Source organism: Helianthus annuus, chromosome 10 (genome assembly GCF_002127325.2).
Source record: "Helianthus annuus cultivar XRQ/B chromosome 10, HanXRQr2.0-SUNRISE, whole genome shotgun sequence".
NCBI lineage: Eukaryota > Viridiplantae > Streptophyta > Magnoliopsida > Asterales > Asteraceae > Helianthus > Helianthus annuus.
Genome location: NC_035442.2, coordinates 119630260 through 119649081, shown reverse-complemented (window position 1 = coordinate 119649081; position 18822 = coordinate 119630260). Strand labels below are relative to the sequence as shown.

At 37.8% G+C, this 18822-nt stretch overlaps 1 protein-coding gene across 8 annotated transcripts; it reads left to right on the top strand.

Moving 5' to 3' along the window:
• The first annotated feature begins 15687 nt into the window (after nt 1-15687).
• On the top strand, nt 15688-18456 carry LOC110884839. 8 transcript variants are annotated; one of them, XR_002561604.2, is made up of 5 exons: nt 15688-15842; nt 15924-16067; nt 16131-16233; nt 16445-16812; nt 17004-18456. XR_002561604.2 is itself a non-coding variant. In XM_022132544.2 (4 exons), the coding sequence occupies exons 1-4, from the start codon at nt 15776-15778 to the stop codon at nt 17183-17185; spliced, it is 501 nt and encodes a 166-aa protein (XP_021988236.1). In that variant the 5' UTR covers nt 15688-15775; the 3' UTR covers nt 17186-18415. The 8 variants fall into 8 exon arrangements, 1 of the variants encoding a protein (XP_021988236.1); XR_002561601.2 differs by having other exon boundaries at nt 16131-16344; XR_004870210.1 differs by having other exon boundaries at nt 16131-16589; nt 16664-16812.
• Nucleotides 18457-18822: the final 366 nt, after the last annotated feature.

The following is an 18822-nucleotide window of genomic DNA, read 5'->3' as shown; positions in this document are numbered from 1 at the left end:
AAGTTCAAATCTCCCATTCAAGTGTAACTTACGATAATCAATGCCAGAGAGCCAATCAAAATCGAGTTTAATCTATCAAGTCACTAAAAAACGCGTTTCAGAAAAACATAACCCGTCGGCGACGGGTGGGGGACCGTCGGCGACGGGTTCCCCTGAGCAATTCCTCCTCCGACGCGTTAAGTCACTGGATACGAGCATTTTAAGGGGGCATCGCCGACGGCCTGGGACCCGTCGGCGACGGGATCTCCAAAGCTCATTCCTGATTTTTTCATTTCTTCGCTCCCATTTGATCCGTAAGGCTTCCCGGTGGTCCGTTTATCGCTCCGGTGTCCTGTAAAGCTCCCGAAAAGCTCCTTAAACTTCATTAAACCTACACAAGCACAAATCTAATTAAAAGTAGGCCATTCAAGATTAAAACCCATATAAAAACATAAAGTTACACAATAACGAGCACCGGTTTTCAACCACGTATCACATCCCCACACTTGTCTTTTGCTTGCCCTCAAGCAAATCTGTTTTTCACTTTCACGTGGGTCGAACAACGAATACACTCCCCATTCCTGAGACTAAGGTTAAGGTCTATTGTCATACAAAAGTCCACATTCTTTACAATTTCCACATATTTACCGGTAAAGTGAATAATCACATATAATAATGGTTATCCAAGATTAACCCGCCCGTAAAACTAACAAGTCATGCATATCCCTCACAATGTTCTCTCCACTCGGCTTATAATTTGGCTAATGTGTATAAAGTATTAGCACTTCAATCAATTAATCGCTCAAAACCAGTTAGAACACGTACCCGCATAGGCTTGCAACTCAATCATTCTCCACCACCGATCACGAATAGTAAGCACAAGTCAAAAGTTCTTTGAAGGGTTGTAACGGGGCTAGGCTAAGGGTTGGGAATAGGATATTTTAAAGTGGCTAAGGTGATGAAAATTCGATCTTTATTACAACGCAACTATTCTAAACTCAAGTAAACTATAAACATCAACTCTAAGGCAATGATTTTCGCCTTTTATTCAATAACTAGAAACACATATTTTTAGATTTTTCTCAATGGTTTTTTTCATTCTTTTTCACAACATTTTCTGATTTTTTTTTCGCAAATAAATCATAACTATACAACTTAAAACTCCTATAATCAAATGTTCATCACACGGGTTTAAAAAGAAAAAGGCTTATGGTTATGGGCTAAATGGGTTGTCAAACAAAAGGTTTAGGCTCAAAGTTGGCTACTAAGGGATAATTTTTTGGGTAAGGATATAAAAATGGTGTAAAAGGAAAAGGTTTACCTAATGCCTTAATCATTCTCGTGCTTGTATTCGGTCTATGGTCTCGAATGTATCAAAAGTTGCAAGTTCTACAATACGCCACTAATGGTCCACTCAAACAAAGAAACATGTAAATGCAAATCTATGATATAAAAGTGGCTCAAACCTCACGTATAAGGGTATGATATGTGATATGCATCAAATGCTAGTTCCTTAAGCGAATTACTCCCAAATAACCACCCGCTAAATACCCGTCATGCTATTAATTTGAACTTGACCATGACAAAAGACCAAATGGGTTGTGCCATCCCTCGTTGACTTGGTTACTTGTGCTTTTAAGATCGCTTTTGAAACAAGAAATTTTTGAAAAATTTTTGAAATTTTCCCCCATCTCCACACTTGAGGTAAACATTGTCCTCAATGTGTAGTGTTTAAATGAACGGGTCAAAATCGAAAGTTTTTACTACTCCCCCATCCCCACACTTGAGGTACACATTGTCCTCAATGTGTAGGAACTAGAGTTTTAAAAATGCACAAGGGATGTGACACGACTAACCTTCCCAACATTTCACCCCGGAAAATACAATACAAAATACAATCCACTTATTCCTAACTAAGAACCAAAGTAAAAGGAAACACATGCACCTGATTTTTGTCGCTTGATACTCATATCTCCTTCGTCTCTTCATAAAAACGGTTGTCCTGCGAACATGTTGTACCTACAAATTCTAATCCTTGTGTAGAAGCATGCTTCTCACAACCATCAAAATTTGTTAGTTACCTAGTTCTACCCTTTTTATGAACACATTACCAAGCCATGCGTTATTTCACTTCGATTTATGTGGAAAATAATTTACAACAACAACAAACCTAACTCACTTTCGTAGGAATCACGGTTGCATTTAGCGTATGCAACAAGCCCTTTTAAACCCCCCAATAGCTTGGGAGGACGAGTAGGTCTCGTGAGGGTTATATAGGGAACACACCCACAACGTTCATTTAACTAGGCAGAAATTAAATAAAAACGACAAAGAAATAAAGAACCAAAGTATACAACAACAACACAAAACATACCATACCTCTACCGCTAATATCGCTCGTTGGGATCAACTGGCGGGTTTGGCTGGTATTGATAACCAGTGAGGGCCTCAAACATCTCCCTATAGTTATCGAGTGGACTCTGCTCCCCTTGAGGCGGTGGTTGGTACGGAATCGGGATAAAGCTAGAGCCTACCGCTTCGGGCCAGTGAGGAGTCGGGTCGGATGTGCCTTGTGGGTGGGGAAGGTCGGGGTAATTGGTCCATCCCGAGTGCTCGGCATATGGGAGACCGGCTTGATAGTCTCTTTGGTGTCGCTCCTGATCGTGGAGCACCTTGGCATTATTAATAGCCATTTGTTGAGAGACATACAAGGCACTCCAGCGGCGTCGTTCCAATTCTCTTGCTTCATTTTGACGCGTTGCCTCTGCTTCTTCCCATGCCCGTCTTCGGGCAGCCTCATCCTCTTGCATCTTCGCCAACTGTTCCATGTGTGACCTCTGCATTGCTTGGAACAGTTGTTGCTCTTCCATAAACTTATTCATTCTCTCCCGATGGGCTGCTTGAACTGCCCAAAACTCCTGCATTTGGGGTCCCTGTGCCTCCTCCCAGGCCTCCCTCCTTCGGTTATACTCTCGACCTTCACCTACGCATGCAGAGACATTGTCATATATCTCTTGCTGATGTGCACAAAATGCAACATATAAATTACATCAATAATGGCTTAAAACTAACCCTTTTTTAGTACTAATGTTGGAAAAAGTGTGCTTTTGTCTTCCTTTTGCATTTTCAGGATTAAATGAGCTCAAAATAACAAAAGAAGCAAAAAGACAGCAAAATCTAACATAATTACAAGAAAAGGAACAAAAGTGATATGCCGACCCTCCCGACAGCATCTTCCCAAGCAAAACAAAGAAATTAGAAGACTGAACACGCCCCGTGCTCAGCGAGCACGGGGCCGTGCCCAAGAAGCAGCAGAAAAGACAAACCTATAGAAGCTTCTACTGCCCACCACGGGGCCGTGCACAGCGGACACGGGGGCGTGGTCAGAATGCTGCAGGCGCATTTATTGTAATTGCGAATTACAATTAATGAAGAAAGAGAGTGTCAGACGGACACGGGGCCGTGCCCAGGCTTCTGTTCAGCCTATAAATAGGAGTGCTTGGAGCCATTTCAACTCATCCCTTGGCACACCACCTCTCTCACACTTCACCCACCACCCACCACCATCACAACACCATCATCCACCACCATCATCCATTGTCCATCATAGAGTGTGTGAGTCGTCTCGGGATCCAAGATTGATTGTAAGAGTTCTTGACAATCAAAGGCCATGTTTGCCTAAGTCTCTTACATCACTTGGTGAAGACAAGTGTTTAGCGTAATACTTTTTATTTTTAATCTTTTGCACTTTTTAATTGGTTTTGTATTAATGACTTTAATTACTAGTTTCTTATGTTGAGGTGATTTTTCCTTATCGTTTGCCCGTGGTGTCTTGGCATTATTTTACTGTCTATATAAAATAAAAGATTTTCACCACTCATATCTCCACGGTCTATATGGAGGTATGTTGGCTACCTGGTCGGGGGTTAAGGGAACGGTTTGGTAAGAGTCTTGCCATTATTCAGTGTATAGATCCAACAAAGGACCTGGATCAAATTTAGTAGGTCCTCCTTCAATACCCAAAGGTATTGGATGGCGGGGGTCCAAACTCTTTGATCCCCTCATAAGTTAAACTACTATTAAAACTTTAACCCGGCTACTTAGGACTGTATCCCTGCTGACTCAGACTACTTAGCCGAGGGTAACGTCGCCTTCAAAAGAGGGGCCTACCACATTATGCATTAATAACTTAATTAATTATCTTTCAATAATCCGACGCTTTAGGATTGTATCCTTGCTGACTCAAACTACTGGGTTGAGGGTAACGTCACCTTCAAAATAGGGGCCTACTACAATAACTAAGATAATCTCTTAAATAAGTGCAAAAGTGCGAAAATTATCAAAGGTTACACTAACACACGATTTCAGGATTTCAATTGCACACGGGGCTGTGTCCAACGCACTGTCGTTTTCTTTAAATGCAGCCAGATTCCTACCCATTTTGACCACTTCAAAAGACAGAGATTCCTGGGATCTTCACTCATACTATCCTAGGTAAGTTCTAAAAGAAGGTTCCCAAGAGCCATCTTGTCTTTTCCACTTTTGTTCATTGCCTTCTCTTTCAATTTTCAACCACTTCCTCCATTAAAGCTTGGAAACTCCATGATTCCAACCTTTAGTGTGAAGTTTGTAAGGTTATTATCCAAGGAATCTTACTTAAAATAAGTTGTGCAACTTTGTTTTAAATTATCTGTGCCTAAAATTTGACTAAAAAGCCATGAAAATAATTTAAAACCCCAAGATTCCTTAATCTAAAAACCTGCAGACAGCTGGACACGGGGCCGTGCTCAGCGAGCATGGGGCATGTCCGAGGTACTGTTTTGTAAAAATTGAGCTCTTTTCGGTCTATTTCCCCAGAGATGGCGAGCAGGACAAGCGGAACGTCTTCATCAAGAAATAACCGACAGGGGAGGAGATCGTCAACGGCGGAAGACTCTCTTGTAAACTATGTTTACGCCTTAAGAGAGGCTATTGATGAAATAACGGGGGTGGAAGAAGCATTGGTCGACCGTATCAACCATCTAACTGTGGGACTGGAAGGGTGTCTTCGAGAAGTAAACCTCTTGCACCAGAGGTTAAACCTTCTCGCCTCTCCTCCTTTGGTGCCTATAATAACCCAAAGGGCATGGAACGTGGTTCCCGAAGTCATCATACCTGCCGAATGGTACGCCATACACCCAGAGCTGTTGGTGCACTACATCTGTCGACTTCGTCTTGTATCGAGTCTTACATTGAAATGTATAGATTAGGGCACGTTTTACGAGAAAATTGGAGAATGTATGTAATTAGAATGATGATTTCGCTCATAAGGTATAGGTAGGGGTTTCGCTTATGTGGCCATTGGTGATTTCGCTCATGTGGACATGTGGTCATTGGAGCGAAATCAGGAGCCCTAAATATATGTGCACATAAGCGAAATCAGACATCAGTTGTACAATTCTATACCGAAGTGCTGCCGGTGTGAAGACTACATGTAATTGAGTGTTAATCAATACAATCGGGAGTTAAAGTGAAGAATCAGCTGTTTCTAGCTTTGTTTCTTGTTTTCCGCACCTGAAACAGAGTAAAACTCCTCTGAACGACTCATTTGGGTCAGAATTCGATCCTACAGGAGCCTCCGCGAGAGATAGTGCAAGGAGTCCCGGTGGGTGTTCCCATCCTCCGCGAGATGTTGAGGAAAATGAAGCCGCCTTCTTCCTCCCAAGGGAGATAGAAGAATGGCTTTGACAACATCTAGGAAGAAAACCCTCGGCCAAAAGTCCTACTACATCGGGAAACTATTCCCGAAATTTTCTCAACAAAGAAGTAGAACTCTTTATGATAACTTTATGTACCACCTGACCTATCTAGTTAAGATCTTTCGCTTTTATTTCTTTTTACTTTTTTTAGGAACGTTGTGTAGTTCTCTCTATGAATTTTATTGAAATGATGGTTTTAAGGTTTGGATGGTGTTGTAATGAAATGATGGTTTCAGGAGGAGGAGTTCTGCAGAGATTAGCTGGAATTCATCAAGTTTTCGTACTTCTACACCTTCTTTCTTCACCAGAACGAGTTTTAACGGTCAAAATCCGCTCAAATTTTTATAGACTATAGAGAATTGGACATAGACTAATCCCTGAAAGTTTGACACTGAAATTCGGAATAAAAATGGACCAAATTAACCTCCGATCAGATTTCGCTCATACGGACAATTTCTGATTTCGCTTATAACAGTCTGATTTCGCTTATAACAGTCTGATTTCGCTTATTGGAACATCTGATTTCGCTCTTGTGAATATTATCAGTGATTTCGCTGTTGTGAACATTGTTATTTCGCTCCAAAGGTTTAGTACTGATTTCGCTCCTGTGGAAAGTGGTCATTTCGCTCAAAAGGACAGTTGTGAAATTTGTTAAAAATCTGAAAAATGGACGAGGAATTTTACAACGCATTCGCTACTCCGGTTACCCCGATCACTGTTGCACAAAACACAATGCTCGAAAACGAAACAGGAACAATGCAAAAACCACCCAAACTCATGAACATAGAAGAATATAAGGGCTCGGAAGGTCGTTTCGAGAACTGGGTACAAGCTAACTACCTAGACGCTTGGGAGTGTGTTGAAACTAAATATGTGAGACCATTAAATGATGATGAAGAGGAAGTTGTGATCAAAGATATGAGTGCCGATGACAAAAAGAAATATAAGTATGAGAAGATGATGTTAAGTCTGCTACAACAAGCTGTGAAGGAAGGTATTATAGTCATGCTGCAACACAACGGGAGTTCGTATTCAATTTGGAAAGCATTGCGTTCAATGTTTGTTGGTAGTCAGGAGATGGTGAAGAATAAGAAGTCACTTTTGAAAAGGGAGTTTGATTTGTTTAGAGGATTGAAGAACGAGAATACAAAGCAAATCATTGAAAGATATTGCAACTTGTTAGTGAACATGAAGAGGTTAAGCATTAACAAAGACAATGAAGAGTTGATTGAAAAACTTGCAGATGCGTTACCACATGAAACTTGGGCAACATATCTGATGATGCTCAGGAACAAAAAGGGTTTTAGCACATTAACCTTGAGCAAATTCATTGAGAAATTGGAAGCTCAGGAAATGGAACAAAGAAAGATTGTTCGAATGAAAGATTTCGATGGTGAACAGGATATTGGGTTGTATTACAAAGCAGGGGTGAATGAGAAATCTACAAATCTATCTCCAAAAATAGAAACTGCTTACAATGCCAAGAATTCTTCTGGAAGTTCATCATCAGGATCAAACAGCAAATCAAGTTTCACATCATTTCCGTCTTTTGATCCAAACATTTCAGCAACAAAAAATGGGAGAAAACTTCAGTGCAATATTGTATTAAATCTTGAAAATGATCAAGATTATTCTGAAGAAGTTGCTAAAAACCACATGTCTTTATTGGGAATGGTTTTAGAATCTTATAGTTGTTTTGTTGCAGGTCGTATCGGGAATCCAATGCTAACAAAGGAAGATTACGACCAGATGGATGCTGAAGAGATGGAACTGGTGGACATAAAATGGTGTTTGGCAAGCGTGTTAAGGAGAGCTGAGAAATTCAAGCAGATCACAGGGAGAGATGATCTTCGTGAGGCTAATGTTTCTACTTTAGGTTTTGACAAATCTAAAGTCACTTGTTTTCGTTGCAGGGAGAAAGGTCACTCCAAGAGGGAGTGTACCAATCACGAAGCAAGTGGAGCTCAGAATCCTTTCAACAACAACAATGATTACTATCGAAAAGCCATATACCACCAAGTTGCTCAACAACCATCTCAACAGCATCAACATCAAGCACAAACTGCACATGGAAGAAGTATAATTGAAGATTCTGGAAAGAGAGCATGTGTGGTTAATCAGGATGAAAAGAAGCCATTCAACTGGGATAAATATGTCTCAGCTGATGGAAAAGCTTGTTTGATCGATCAAGATGATGAAAAGCTACCCGAGGGTTTTAGCTGGGAGAATTTCACTTGGGATAACTATATTCCTGATCAAGCTACAGCTTACACAGCTTTTGTTGCCAGAGTTGAAGAAGATAGTGATGATGATGGTACTGAATACTATGCTAAACAGATGGCAAAACATTTGAAGATGATGGCAGAAAGTGATAGTGAGGATGAGAATGCAAAGAAGAAAAAGAAAAAGGTAAAGACACCGGTGAGTAGTGATGATGAGACAGTACCGGTAGTGAGAAGAAAAGTGAAGGAAACTCCAAAGTTCGAGATAAATGAAGAAGCAATTGCGAAAAAGAGTCCAATAACTTGTGAAAACTGTGAAGCTGTAAAGAAACAGAACAGTTCATTGATCCACAACATGAATAGATTGAAAGAATCATATGATGTATTGAACAAGGCAATGAATATGTACAACGACACAAGTGAAGAGCAGGCTACAGCAATGAAAACACTTCAGGGAGCTTTCATGGTCAAGCAAAAAGTTGTAAACAACTATATCGAGAAGTGTGCTGATCTCGAACAAAAACTTGAACTTTAGAGGATTGAAACTGAAAGAGTAAATCGTTTGTTGAAGAGTTACTCATGTTCGTCTTATGTTATTGACAGGATTTATCCGACAGCTGAAAGCTTAAAGGCATTTGAGGACAATGATGTAACTGAAGAAAAGAAAGTCTCAGAAGAAAAGATTGAAGAAAAGACTCCAGTGAAAAAGACTAAAAAGAAGAAAGGCACTATAGAGACGACATCTGGTAAGAAACAAGGTGTCAGTTACAACAAGTGTCCACCCCCTCTAGAAAATGGATATTTGGCTAGAAATCCAAATGATGAAAGAGTCAAAAAGGCAACAAATTTGCAGTCATCTGTCAATTTCCCAGAAAACATTGATGTCGTTTATACATCATCTGACACTGATCAACAGTCTCAATTGATGAAGAAAGTAGTGGATCATGTGTTAGATAACGATGAGACAGAGGAGTCAAAGTCAGAGTCTAGTTCAGAGTCAAAGTCTGAGTCTATCACTTCGGGTCAAACAGAAAAACAAGAAAAATAGTGTATAATAGAGAATTCCTGTCATCAAAATCTAATTTGGATGATGAATCGTTTAAAGTTGCTTACACTTTGAATGATTCTGACAAATTATATTCTGATGAGGAATTTCCAATAAGAGGTGTCAAAACTGAAATGATTAAAAAGGTTTTCAAACTCATAGAAATTAATATTTCTGAAATAAAAGATTTAAATCTTACTGATAAACCTAAAAAATACGCCTCAAGAGTACAACAAAGATTAAACAGGAAAAAAGGTTACAGTTCTGGTTCAGGTTTTCAAAAGAAATCTAACCATAACGGTAATTTCAAAAAGAAAGGTCTTGGTTTTACTCCAACAGAAAAACAGAAAAATGAAAAATATGTTCGTGATTTTAAATCCAGAATGACATTTGTTTCAGGTACTTCAACAGACAAAGAAGAAAAGAAAGATTTTTGGAGGCAGACAAACAATGAGTTCCTTGCAAAGAAGCAAGATGAAATGAAGAAGATGGCTGAGCAGAAGAAGGATTCGAGAACCTGTTTCCAATGCAACATTGTTGGACATATTGCCAGAGATTGTTCTAAGGCAATACAATCAAAACAGGGAGTATCTCGTAAACTCAAAGAGAAAGTGGTTGAGTTTGAACCACCAATTGATAGAACGAAATTGTTTAAAAATTCTACATTTGAAATTGGTGAATGTTCAAACAAGTTTTACAAGAAGAGAGCTAAATCTGACAACCAGAAATGGGTTGTTAAGAAAGCTGTTGAAAGCTCTAGCGATGATTCTGATAGGTCAAAATCAAATGAGCTATCTTCTGGCGATGAATCTGACTCCACAAAGTCAGATTAGCCACAGGTTGTTTCCAAAAATGAGGATATTTTAAAAAATGAAAAATCAGTTACGTTTGTGAATGATGAGGATTTTCCATCACTTCGGGCTGAAAATTATAAGAAGAAAATTGGTAAAATTGAAATTTCTAACCAATTTTATAATGTCAAACAGGATTTTGATGCTGAGAAGGTATTTAACCCCAAGGTAAAACATATCTTTGGTAAGATGATTGACCGAAAAGTCAAAGGGGTTAAAGAATTTTATGAAAAGAAGAGAGGAGGTAAGAAACCGAGTGATGGTGACTCGGTAACACCCAAGGCTGGTCAGGCTTGGGTGGATATTTTCTTCAACTAAAAACCTGACTTGCCGGAGATCCCAAGTTTGTAATCGTGGATCATGAATCAGCATCTTTCTTGAGGAATTGGCTACGGTAATGTCAATCATATAAACGGTAAAAAGGTTTGTTTGTGTTTGTTTTACAAGTAATTAGAAGATTTGATTGTGCATGTTTGTGTATGGTAAATCAAGGACATTAATTTGTACTTGCATTTTCCTACAAGTGATTGAGAGACAAGATGATGAACCATTTCCCCGAACCTAGTATTGATATACTTACAAATGGTAAAATCAATCAAACTTATTTTCCGGAAAAACCATTTTGATTAAAACAAACTTAAGTGTTTTGAAATCTAAATGGGAAAATAGTTTGTTGATAGGAGGAGTTCTGATTGTTTATGCCAAGTGAATGGCGAATTAATGCAATTTGATATCGGTTGTCATGTTTCTGTACGGCTTGTTTTCATATTTTCGTTAATGTGTTTGCATTTTAGGGGGAGTAGAAAATTTCAGAAAATCCAAAAACATTAGAAAATTTGAAAAAGTCAAAAACATGATAAAATTCAAAAATGAGTTTTGTTGTAAGAAAAGAGGAAATGATAGTACATCAGTGGACTGTCACAACATGCTAAAGATATGTAAAGTTAATATGTGATAAACAATCTCACTGATGATATGCCAGTAGGTTTTTGCACATTTAGTAAATTTTGACGAGATATAAACCTAAAAATCAAACTTGCTTATTCTGTGGGTTAACAAAACTGCTTGGATATATAGGTAACCTCTGAAATCTTGTTTGAAAGGTCCCTTATTCTGAGATACTAGGTCTTTATACTCAGTGATATCTGGGGTATTATCCCGGGACTTCTGCTGTATGGAAGTACTGACCTAGTCCCCGGATAATGCTTTCCGCAAATGCTTGAAACATAGCATCGCCCTCAGCAAGCTGATGAAACAATAAAATTGATAGTCGATGCTGTTGTAATCAAAAGATCCTCTAATGGGGACACACCGAAAAGTCGAAGCCGTCATCTCTTTGCGTATACGGAAGTATCGACCTGAGCTATCACGGCCCTCGCACCTAACCCCTGAACAGATATCATCTGTGGTATACTCACCTGTAAGACTGAATATTGGGATCTGGATACGAGAGTATATTCAAGTAGTGGGACACACGGATAAGTTCAAGAGTTTAAAACATTAACATCGTATCTCGGAACAATTGAACTTTGTGTGAAAATTTAAGTGGATCAGTATACTGACAATCTAGGTGAATTGTTTAGAACTTAAAATGAAATGAAGATTAACGGTGTTAGTGATATGTCTCAAAAAACTGATATGATCCTCTTACGCAAACTCACAAAAATATTGTCTGTAAATATTTCTTTACTGTATTTCATTTTAGTTACTTCACAAAATTCCAAAAAGATTTTCGGTGTGTTTTAGCATAAACTTTTGAAAAAGTCAAAAAGATTTTCGACAACTGATATTGAAAAGTTGATTTTCAAAATTCCAAGGGCTAAACATGATGAACAGATGGTTTGGGAGAGTGTGTTGTTTTGATAAGAAAAACGATATAGTTGCAAGTGGTTCATCAGAAACAAATTGATATACTTGTTTGTGATAGTTACGAATGATGTCTTTACGCTTAAATGTTTATTATAAAACTTATGTTTGTGGTAGAGTTTTATGCAGGATGAGTCAATATTTGAGGGGGAGTGCATGTTGGTGATGATGAATTTAAAGATGTCAACATCTAAGAGAAGAAGTTTGTTGGTGATAAAAGAGAAAGAGATGAAGATAGAGAGAGAGAGAAGCCCAGAGACTGATCAAGACTGAAGAAGTGAAGACACAACATTGTCATGACTCAATAGTCGACTCGTCAACATATGAGGGGGAGTTTGTTGGTGCACTACATCTGTCGACTTCGTCTTGTATCGAGTCTTACATTGAAATGTATATATTAGGGCACGTTTTACGAGAAAATTGGAGAATGTATGTAATTAGAATGATGATTTCACTTATGTGGCCATTGGTGATTTCGCTCATGTGGACATGTGGTCATTGGAGCGAAATCAGGAGCCCTATATATATGTGCACATAAGCGAAATCAGACATCAGTTGTACAATTCCATACCGAAGTGTTGCCGGTGTGAAGACTGCATGTAATTGAGTGTTAATCAATACAATCGGCAGTTAAAGTGAAGAATCAGCTGTTTCTAGCTTTGTTTCTTGTTTTCTGCACCTGAAACAGAGTAAAACTCCTCTGAACGACTCATTTGGGTCAGAATTCGATCCTACAGGAGCCTCCGCGAGAGATAGTGCAAGGAGTCCCGGTGGGTGTTCCCCTTCCTCCGCGAGATGTTGAGGAAAATGAAGCCGCCTTCTTCCTCCCAAGGGAGATAGAAGAATGGCTTTGACAACATCTAGGAAGAAAACCCTCGGCCAAGAGTCCTACTACATCGGGAAACTATTCCCGAAATTTTCTCAACAAAGAAGTAGAACTCTTTATGATAACTTTATGTACCACCTGACCTATCTAGTTAAGATCTTTCGCTTTTATTTCTTTTTACTTTTTTAGGAACGTTGTGTAGTTCTCTGTATGAATTTTAATGAAATGATGGTTTTAAGGTTTGGATGGTGTTGTAATAAATAAAACACACTCGGGATGGTCAAGGATGACAAGGGAAACGAGAAACATAGCCCCATGAACGAAAACAGGGCCATCCGACAACAATTTCTTTATTACAGTAAGCTCAGCACGGGCCATGTCCAGCCAACACGGCCCCGTGCTGAACATCCTGCAAAAAATTGTCCAGTTCAGGTAACTAGACACAGGCCGTGTTCACTGAACACGCCCCCGTGTCCAGGCTTCTGTTTCTTTTCTTTAATTCTTGTTACTGGCACCTGAACACAGGGCCGTGCCCGGTCACCACGGGGCCGTGTCCAGACCACCAGTAACATAAAATTTTGCTTTTAACACCATTTTACACATTCAATCAACCTAAAAACTTACTTTTGGGACACATTGAGGACAATGTGTAATTTAAGTGTGGGGGGGAGCTAAAACCTTGAATTTTGCAAGTCCTAATAACAAGCCTTACACAAAACTCTATTGGAACCGCTGATCACCCCAATTTTTTTTTTTTTTTTTTTTTTTTTTTGCAAAATTTTCAATTTTTTTACCTGTCTAAGTTTAAGTTGGGAATTCAAATTCTAACAAGGTTATATTTTTATAAGTTTACAACCGATAGCGTCGTGATAAAAAGAACCAACATAAGAAAATTATGAAACGGTATCACAAACTTAGTTAAAGTTTGATTATATATACTTTATCACATAAAAACCCATTCCCACAAAAGTGAGTTTTAAGCCTTTATTGAGCATACAAATACACATCTTTACACTAAATGCTCATTTTTCGTTTCTTGTGTGAATAGCCGCTTGGTTCTTACGACTCTAGAACTTGCCACGACAATTCATTCCCGGTCCTTACCAACTTAAACCTAAGTAAGTAAATGATGGAGGCATCAGGACTAACCCTTTTTCTTTCAACACCATTATTTTCAATTTTTTTTCACCTACCCAAAAATTCCCTCTAGTTAACCCCTTTGAGCCTAAACCTTTTCATTTCTTAACCCAAAACTTTTTTTTTAACCCACCAAAACCCCTTTTTTATTTTTAACCCTTTATTTTAGTAACAAAGCTCGGTTTTCGTGTGACTTCCTTGAAAATATATATATATATATATATATATATATAATGTAAGTATCTATAGAAAACCCACTTTAACTTAGAAAACCCGGGAAACTCAAAGCTCCCGATGTTTTTTTCTTTTGAAAAAATTTACACATGTTATATACATGTTTTTAAGGGTTTTGGGCAAAAAAAATCAAAAAAGCGCCGAGTAGATATTTTTAAAAAAAATAAACAAGTTTTGGTGTAACACATGTTACAATAAATTTTTTTTTTTTTTGTTATTTGGCCACTAAAAGTAGCGATTTGAGCATAAAAAATATTAAAAAAAAAAATTAGATTTTTTTTTTGATTTTTTTAGATTTTTTTAGATTTTTTTAGGTTTTTTGGGGGTTTAGTTTTTAGCATTGGGGTGGTGGGGATGTTTAGGTTTATGGGGGGTGGGGGAGGGGGGTATAGGTTTTTTTTTTTTTTGGGGGGGTGGGGGGGTTAGGTTTTTTTTAGGTTTTTTGGGGGTTTTAGTTTTTAGCATTTAGCTTGGGGGGGTTGTGTTTTTTTAGGTTTTTTTAGTTATTTTAGGTTGTGTCCACATTGGTTCTCGTGGTTCTCGCAATAAATGGAGTTCTCGCATGAGCCCCTCCCTATATATATATATATATATATATATATATATATATATATATATATATATATATATATATATATATATATATATATATATATATATATATATATATATATATATATATATATATATATATATATATATATATATATATATATATATATATATATATATATATATATATATATGGGAAGGTTCATTTGAGAAGAAAATTTTATTGAGAAGAAAAAGAAATAAACGGGTATAATTGTAAAACATTAAATAGTTTCTTTCTCATCTCATTTATTATTATGTTTGACTAATTAATTAGTCATTAAAACTATAATCCTTCACACTAAATATTTTTGCCTACACACATCAAAAGTTATCCTACACATTTCGGAATTTATCCTACACATATTGAAATTTATCCTACACAACTCGTAATTTATCCTACACGCCTCGTATTTATCCTACACTATAAATGAATTTTTATTTTTATTTTTTTGTGAAAAATATATATCTTAAAATTAAGTTACAAATTTAATATAGCTAGTTATTAAAGATGAAACTACCAATTAATGATGTATGTAAGTTTACTAGTATACCCTTATAGTTACATTAAGTACAGATATTAAATGAAGTCTAATGAAGCATTCCTAGTGGTTGAAATTTCTTCTTTTTTCTTCTTACAAAAAATTTCTTCTTATTTGAACCATCCACTATATATATATATATATATATATATATATATCTATACTATATATAATATACATATCCAAAGGACTTCTTAAAGTCATTGAAATTTCCTTAAAACACCCCTAAAACATAATGTACAAGCCTTTTAAGCACCAGAAAACTTCAGTTTCCACTTATACCCTTTTCCCTAAACTACACGCGGACACACAAACTAAACTAGGGTTTCTCTCATCTCTCATTTGGTCCGCCGCTCAATTCCTCTCATCCTCTGCTCTCTCTCTATGACGACTTCATCAGGCCTCTCTTTCAGATCTCACCAGATCTGTGAGGATTTCACCAGATCAAGAGGTAACCTCCTTTTCTCTCTCTCTCAAATTCATCAACAACGCTGAACCACGGGGTATCTATATCTATACTATACTATATATAATATACATATCCAAAGGACTTCTTAAAGTCATTGAAATTTCCTTAAAACACCCCTAAAACATAATGTACACGCCTTTTAAGCACCAGAAAACTTCAGTTTCCACTTATACCCTTTTCCCTAAACTACACGCGGACACACAAACTAAACTAGGGTTTCTCTCATCTCTCATTTGGTCCGCCGCTCAATTCCTCTCATCCTCTGCTCTCTCTCTATGACGACTTCATCAGGCCTCTCTCTCAGATCTCACCAGATCTGTGAGGATTTCACCAGATCGAGAGGTAACCTCCTTTTCTCTCTCTCTCTCTCTCTCAAATTCATCAACAACGCTGAACCACGGGGTACTGTACAATCGATTTTAGGGTTTGCCATTTCATCCATCTCCATGCTTCTCTCTCAAAGAAAATCTAGGGTTTCTCTAGGCGGAGCCGAGCCACTGGCTCACTGCGACCTCGTCGGCGGTTTGATACTTCCATGGAACCAAATAGTCCGAGCCATGTAGGCTGGTATTGTGTTCTTACCCTTTTCTCTCTTTTCGTTTTTGTTGAACTGATTTCGTTTTTGCACAGCTCATATCACCAAATCCGGATTCAGTGACACTCTTTTCGTTTTCGGGAGTGAAGAACAAGCAGATCCGGTATCCTGTATGTTCGTAGACCTCATATCACCCCGGTATGTATTTGGTATTTTTGTAGATCTAGGGTTTTTTTGTATTTTTCAGATCCGTAAAATGATGATTTGGGAAATACAAATCAATGCAGAACTTGATTTCGTTTTCCTCAGGTTAACTTTTTCTCTGTCTGCATGTTCACTGAGTTTTGTGTCAGATTTGTGTCTGTAATGTTACGATTTTGTTTAATAATGTGTGATAGTGAATGTACAGGTGCAGATCTGGAGTTTTGATGCTTTAGTAGATTTTGAGATTAAAACGAAATTAGTGGTTGAATTTATTGGTTGAATTGGTTCAATGTCTTGTTGAACAATGTTTAAAAAGAGGATTAAGTGAATTTATTGAGAAGTTTGAATTGGTTAGTATGAAATGCTTGCTGCTTAAAAATAGAAAATAAAAATCATGATCCTCTTTTTAAACATTGTTCAACAGGACATTGAACACTTTGACAAACAAAAACCATTGTCTTGTCAACAAAGTGATGGCAGAATCAGCAGCAGCCAAAGTGAAATCAATCTTCATATATCCAATAAAATCCTGCAGGGGCATCTCTGTCTCAGAAGCACCCCTCTTTTCCACTGGTAATTCATCCAGTCTCCCCTTAAATTACTTTATACATCCAATTTCTGAATTTCATGTAGTTCAAGATTATATGCAACTTTCAACTTGTCAGTTTAAATTGAAATGTTTGGATTGAAATTAGTGAGATGTAGATTTTGGTGACATGGGTCTGGCTTAAAGGAACTTTGTATGTTTGATGTTGATAAAACAGGGTTTAGATGGGATAGACAATGGATTGTTGTGAATTCCAAAGTTAGAGCCTGTACACAAAGAGTGGATCCAAAGTTGGCTTTAGTTGAAGTAGAGTTGCTTCAGGGTGCATTTGCTGTTGGTTGGAAGCCAAACAAGGGGTCTCACAGGTTGAACGTAGTGGGGCGGTATAGCCCCTTATAGCGCCATTATCGCGCCGGGCACACCACCCCCTTAGGCGCCATGTTTCAGAAATTTGGGGGAGGCGCTATTATCTTCGCGGCGTGAGGGAGGAAGGTGATTAAGGTTGGACCAATCAAAAAAAGGTTAATGTTTTTATAATTATTTAATAAAAACGAAAATTAATAATTAGGTATTGATGGGTAGGGGCTTTATCACTACGGGCTTAAATGCATAACGCCCCATAACGCCCACCCGCACACGTGGCGCGCCACATGTCGCATAACGCCCCCAAAAGGGCTTTATGACTACACATGGCCTTAGGTAAATGACACTCTCAAAACTTTTTTTTAATTAAGATGATATAGCTTTGGATTGGGCTTAGGATGGCCCCACGTCTCCCTCGTTAGATATAAGAGGGGAGTGTGGATCAACTTTTAAACGATTTCTCTTCAGCTGAATACTGAATATTATAGGCACAAATTGCAGTATGAAAGTACTGTACTTATGTGTATGTAGCTTAGATTGATAGGTATTGTGCATATGTGTATCTATTTGTTTTTTACATTAAGGGTATTTTAGACATTTAATAGTTTTTGCATATATGTATCTGTTTGTTTTACATGAATGTTTTATTTGAAGCTGGGGTACGGTTAAGAATTCGCTGCTTGCTGGTTCACATAAGAATTCTGAGGTAAAAAGTAACAAAACCGTACCCCACATAGGTAAAAACAGTTTTAATGATGACCCAAGGAGTTATCTTTCAAAACGTGGTACAATTGATGATGCACAAGGTACAAAAGGTGATACGAGTAATCCTGAAAATCCGTCATGCCAGCAAGTACCATCAATGAACCACAGACAGTTTACAGTTCCGGTTCCACTGGACCTAAATGTTGGGGTTCAGGACCATCTGTCTCACCCGGATACTTTGGACTGAAGATTGGTTCACCTCAGCAGCCGGATTTAGCGTTGCAGCTCTGAGTCTGTGTCGGCTCTTGTGTTTGGCGGTTAAGGAGGTTGTGGGTCATCTGGTAATGGATGCAAGTTAGTCTATAGTGTAGGAAACTGTGTACAGATTAAGGATCTCCTTGTAACTTTGTACTCAAGATTGATTGTAGTATGATGAACCTGAACTAGAAATAAAAAACACCAGCATTGGTTTTTTTTTTCTGCCATTTTTTTGGCATAAGTTATTGTTGTATGTAGGGAACCTTGAAAATTTCACTTTGATGTACTATACTCTTTAAAACCTACCCTTTAATGCATCTTACATTCAAGGTTAGTTTTTGCTACATGCTATTAAGTTGTGCAAGTTTGAACAACTGGTGTCTTTTCTGAATGGCAAGTGGTATGCATATTTTGTGTAATATGCACTGTTATATTTAAATGGTTGTATGATATTACAAGTGGTTTTGATAGTTATGCTGAGATCGGGGATGCTGATATGTGACTTCCTCTGGTGCAGTGATGGTGCATTTTCAGTAATGGTATTGCATGTATCATGTGGTACAGTAATGATGCATTGATATTTTTGGTTGCTATGAGATGATTAAATTATCTTTTGGTCATTTAGATCCTAGATCGGACTATAGCAATTGACCAGTTAGTTTCATAAGTTGCTTGCTATTCTAATGGGTAACATTAATTTATTATATTAG

Coding starts and splice junctions, on each gene's coding strand:
- LOC110884839 (XM_022132544.2), top strand. CDS start 15,776: ATGACGACTTCATCAGGCCTCTCTCTCAGATCTCACCAGATCTGTGAG. Junction 16,234..16,663: donor GTAGACCTCATATCACCCCG/GTATGTATTTGG, acceptor ATTGTTCAACAG/GACATTGAACACTTTGACAA. Junction 16,813..17,003: donor AGCACCCCTCTTTTCCACTG/GTAATTCATCCA, acceptor TTGATAAAACAG/GGTTTAGATGGGATAGACAA.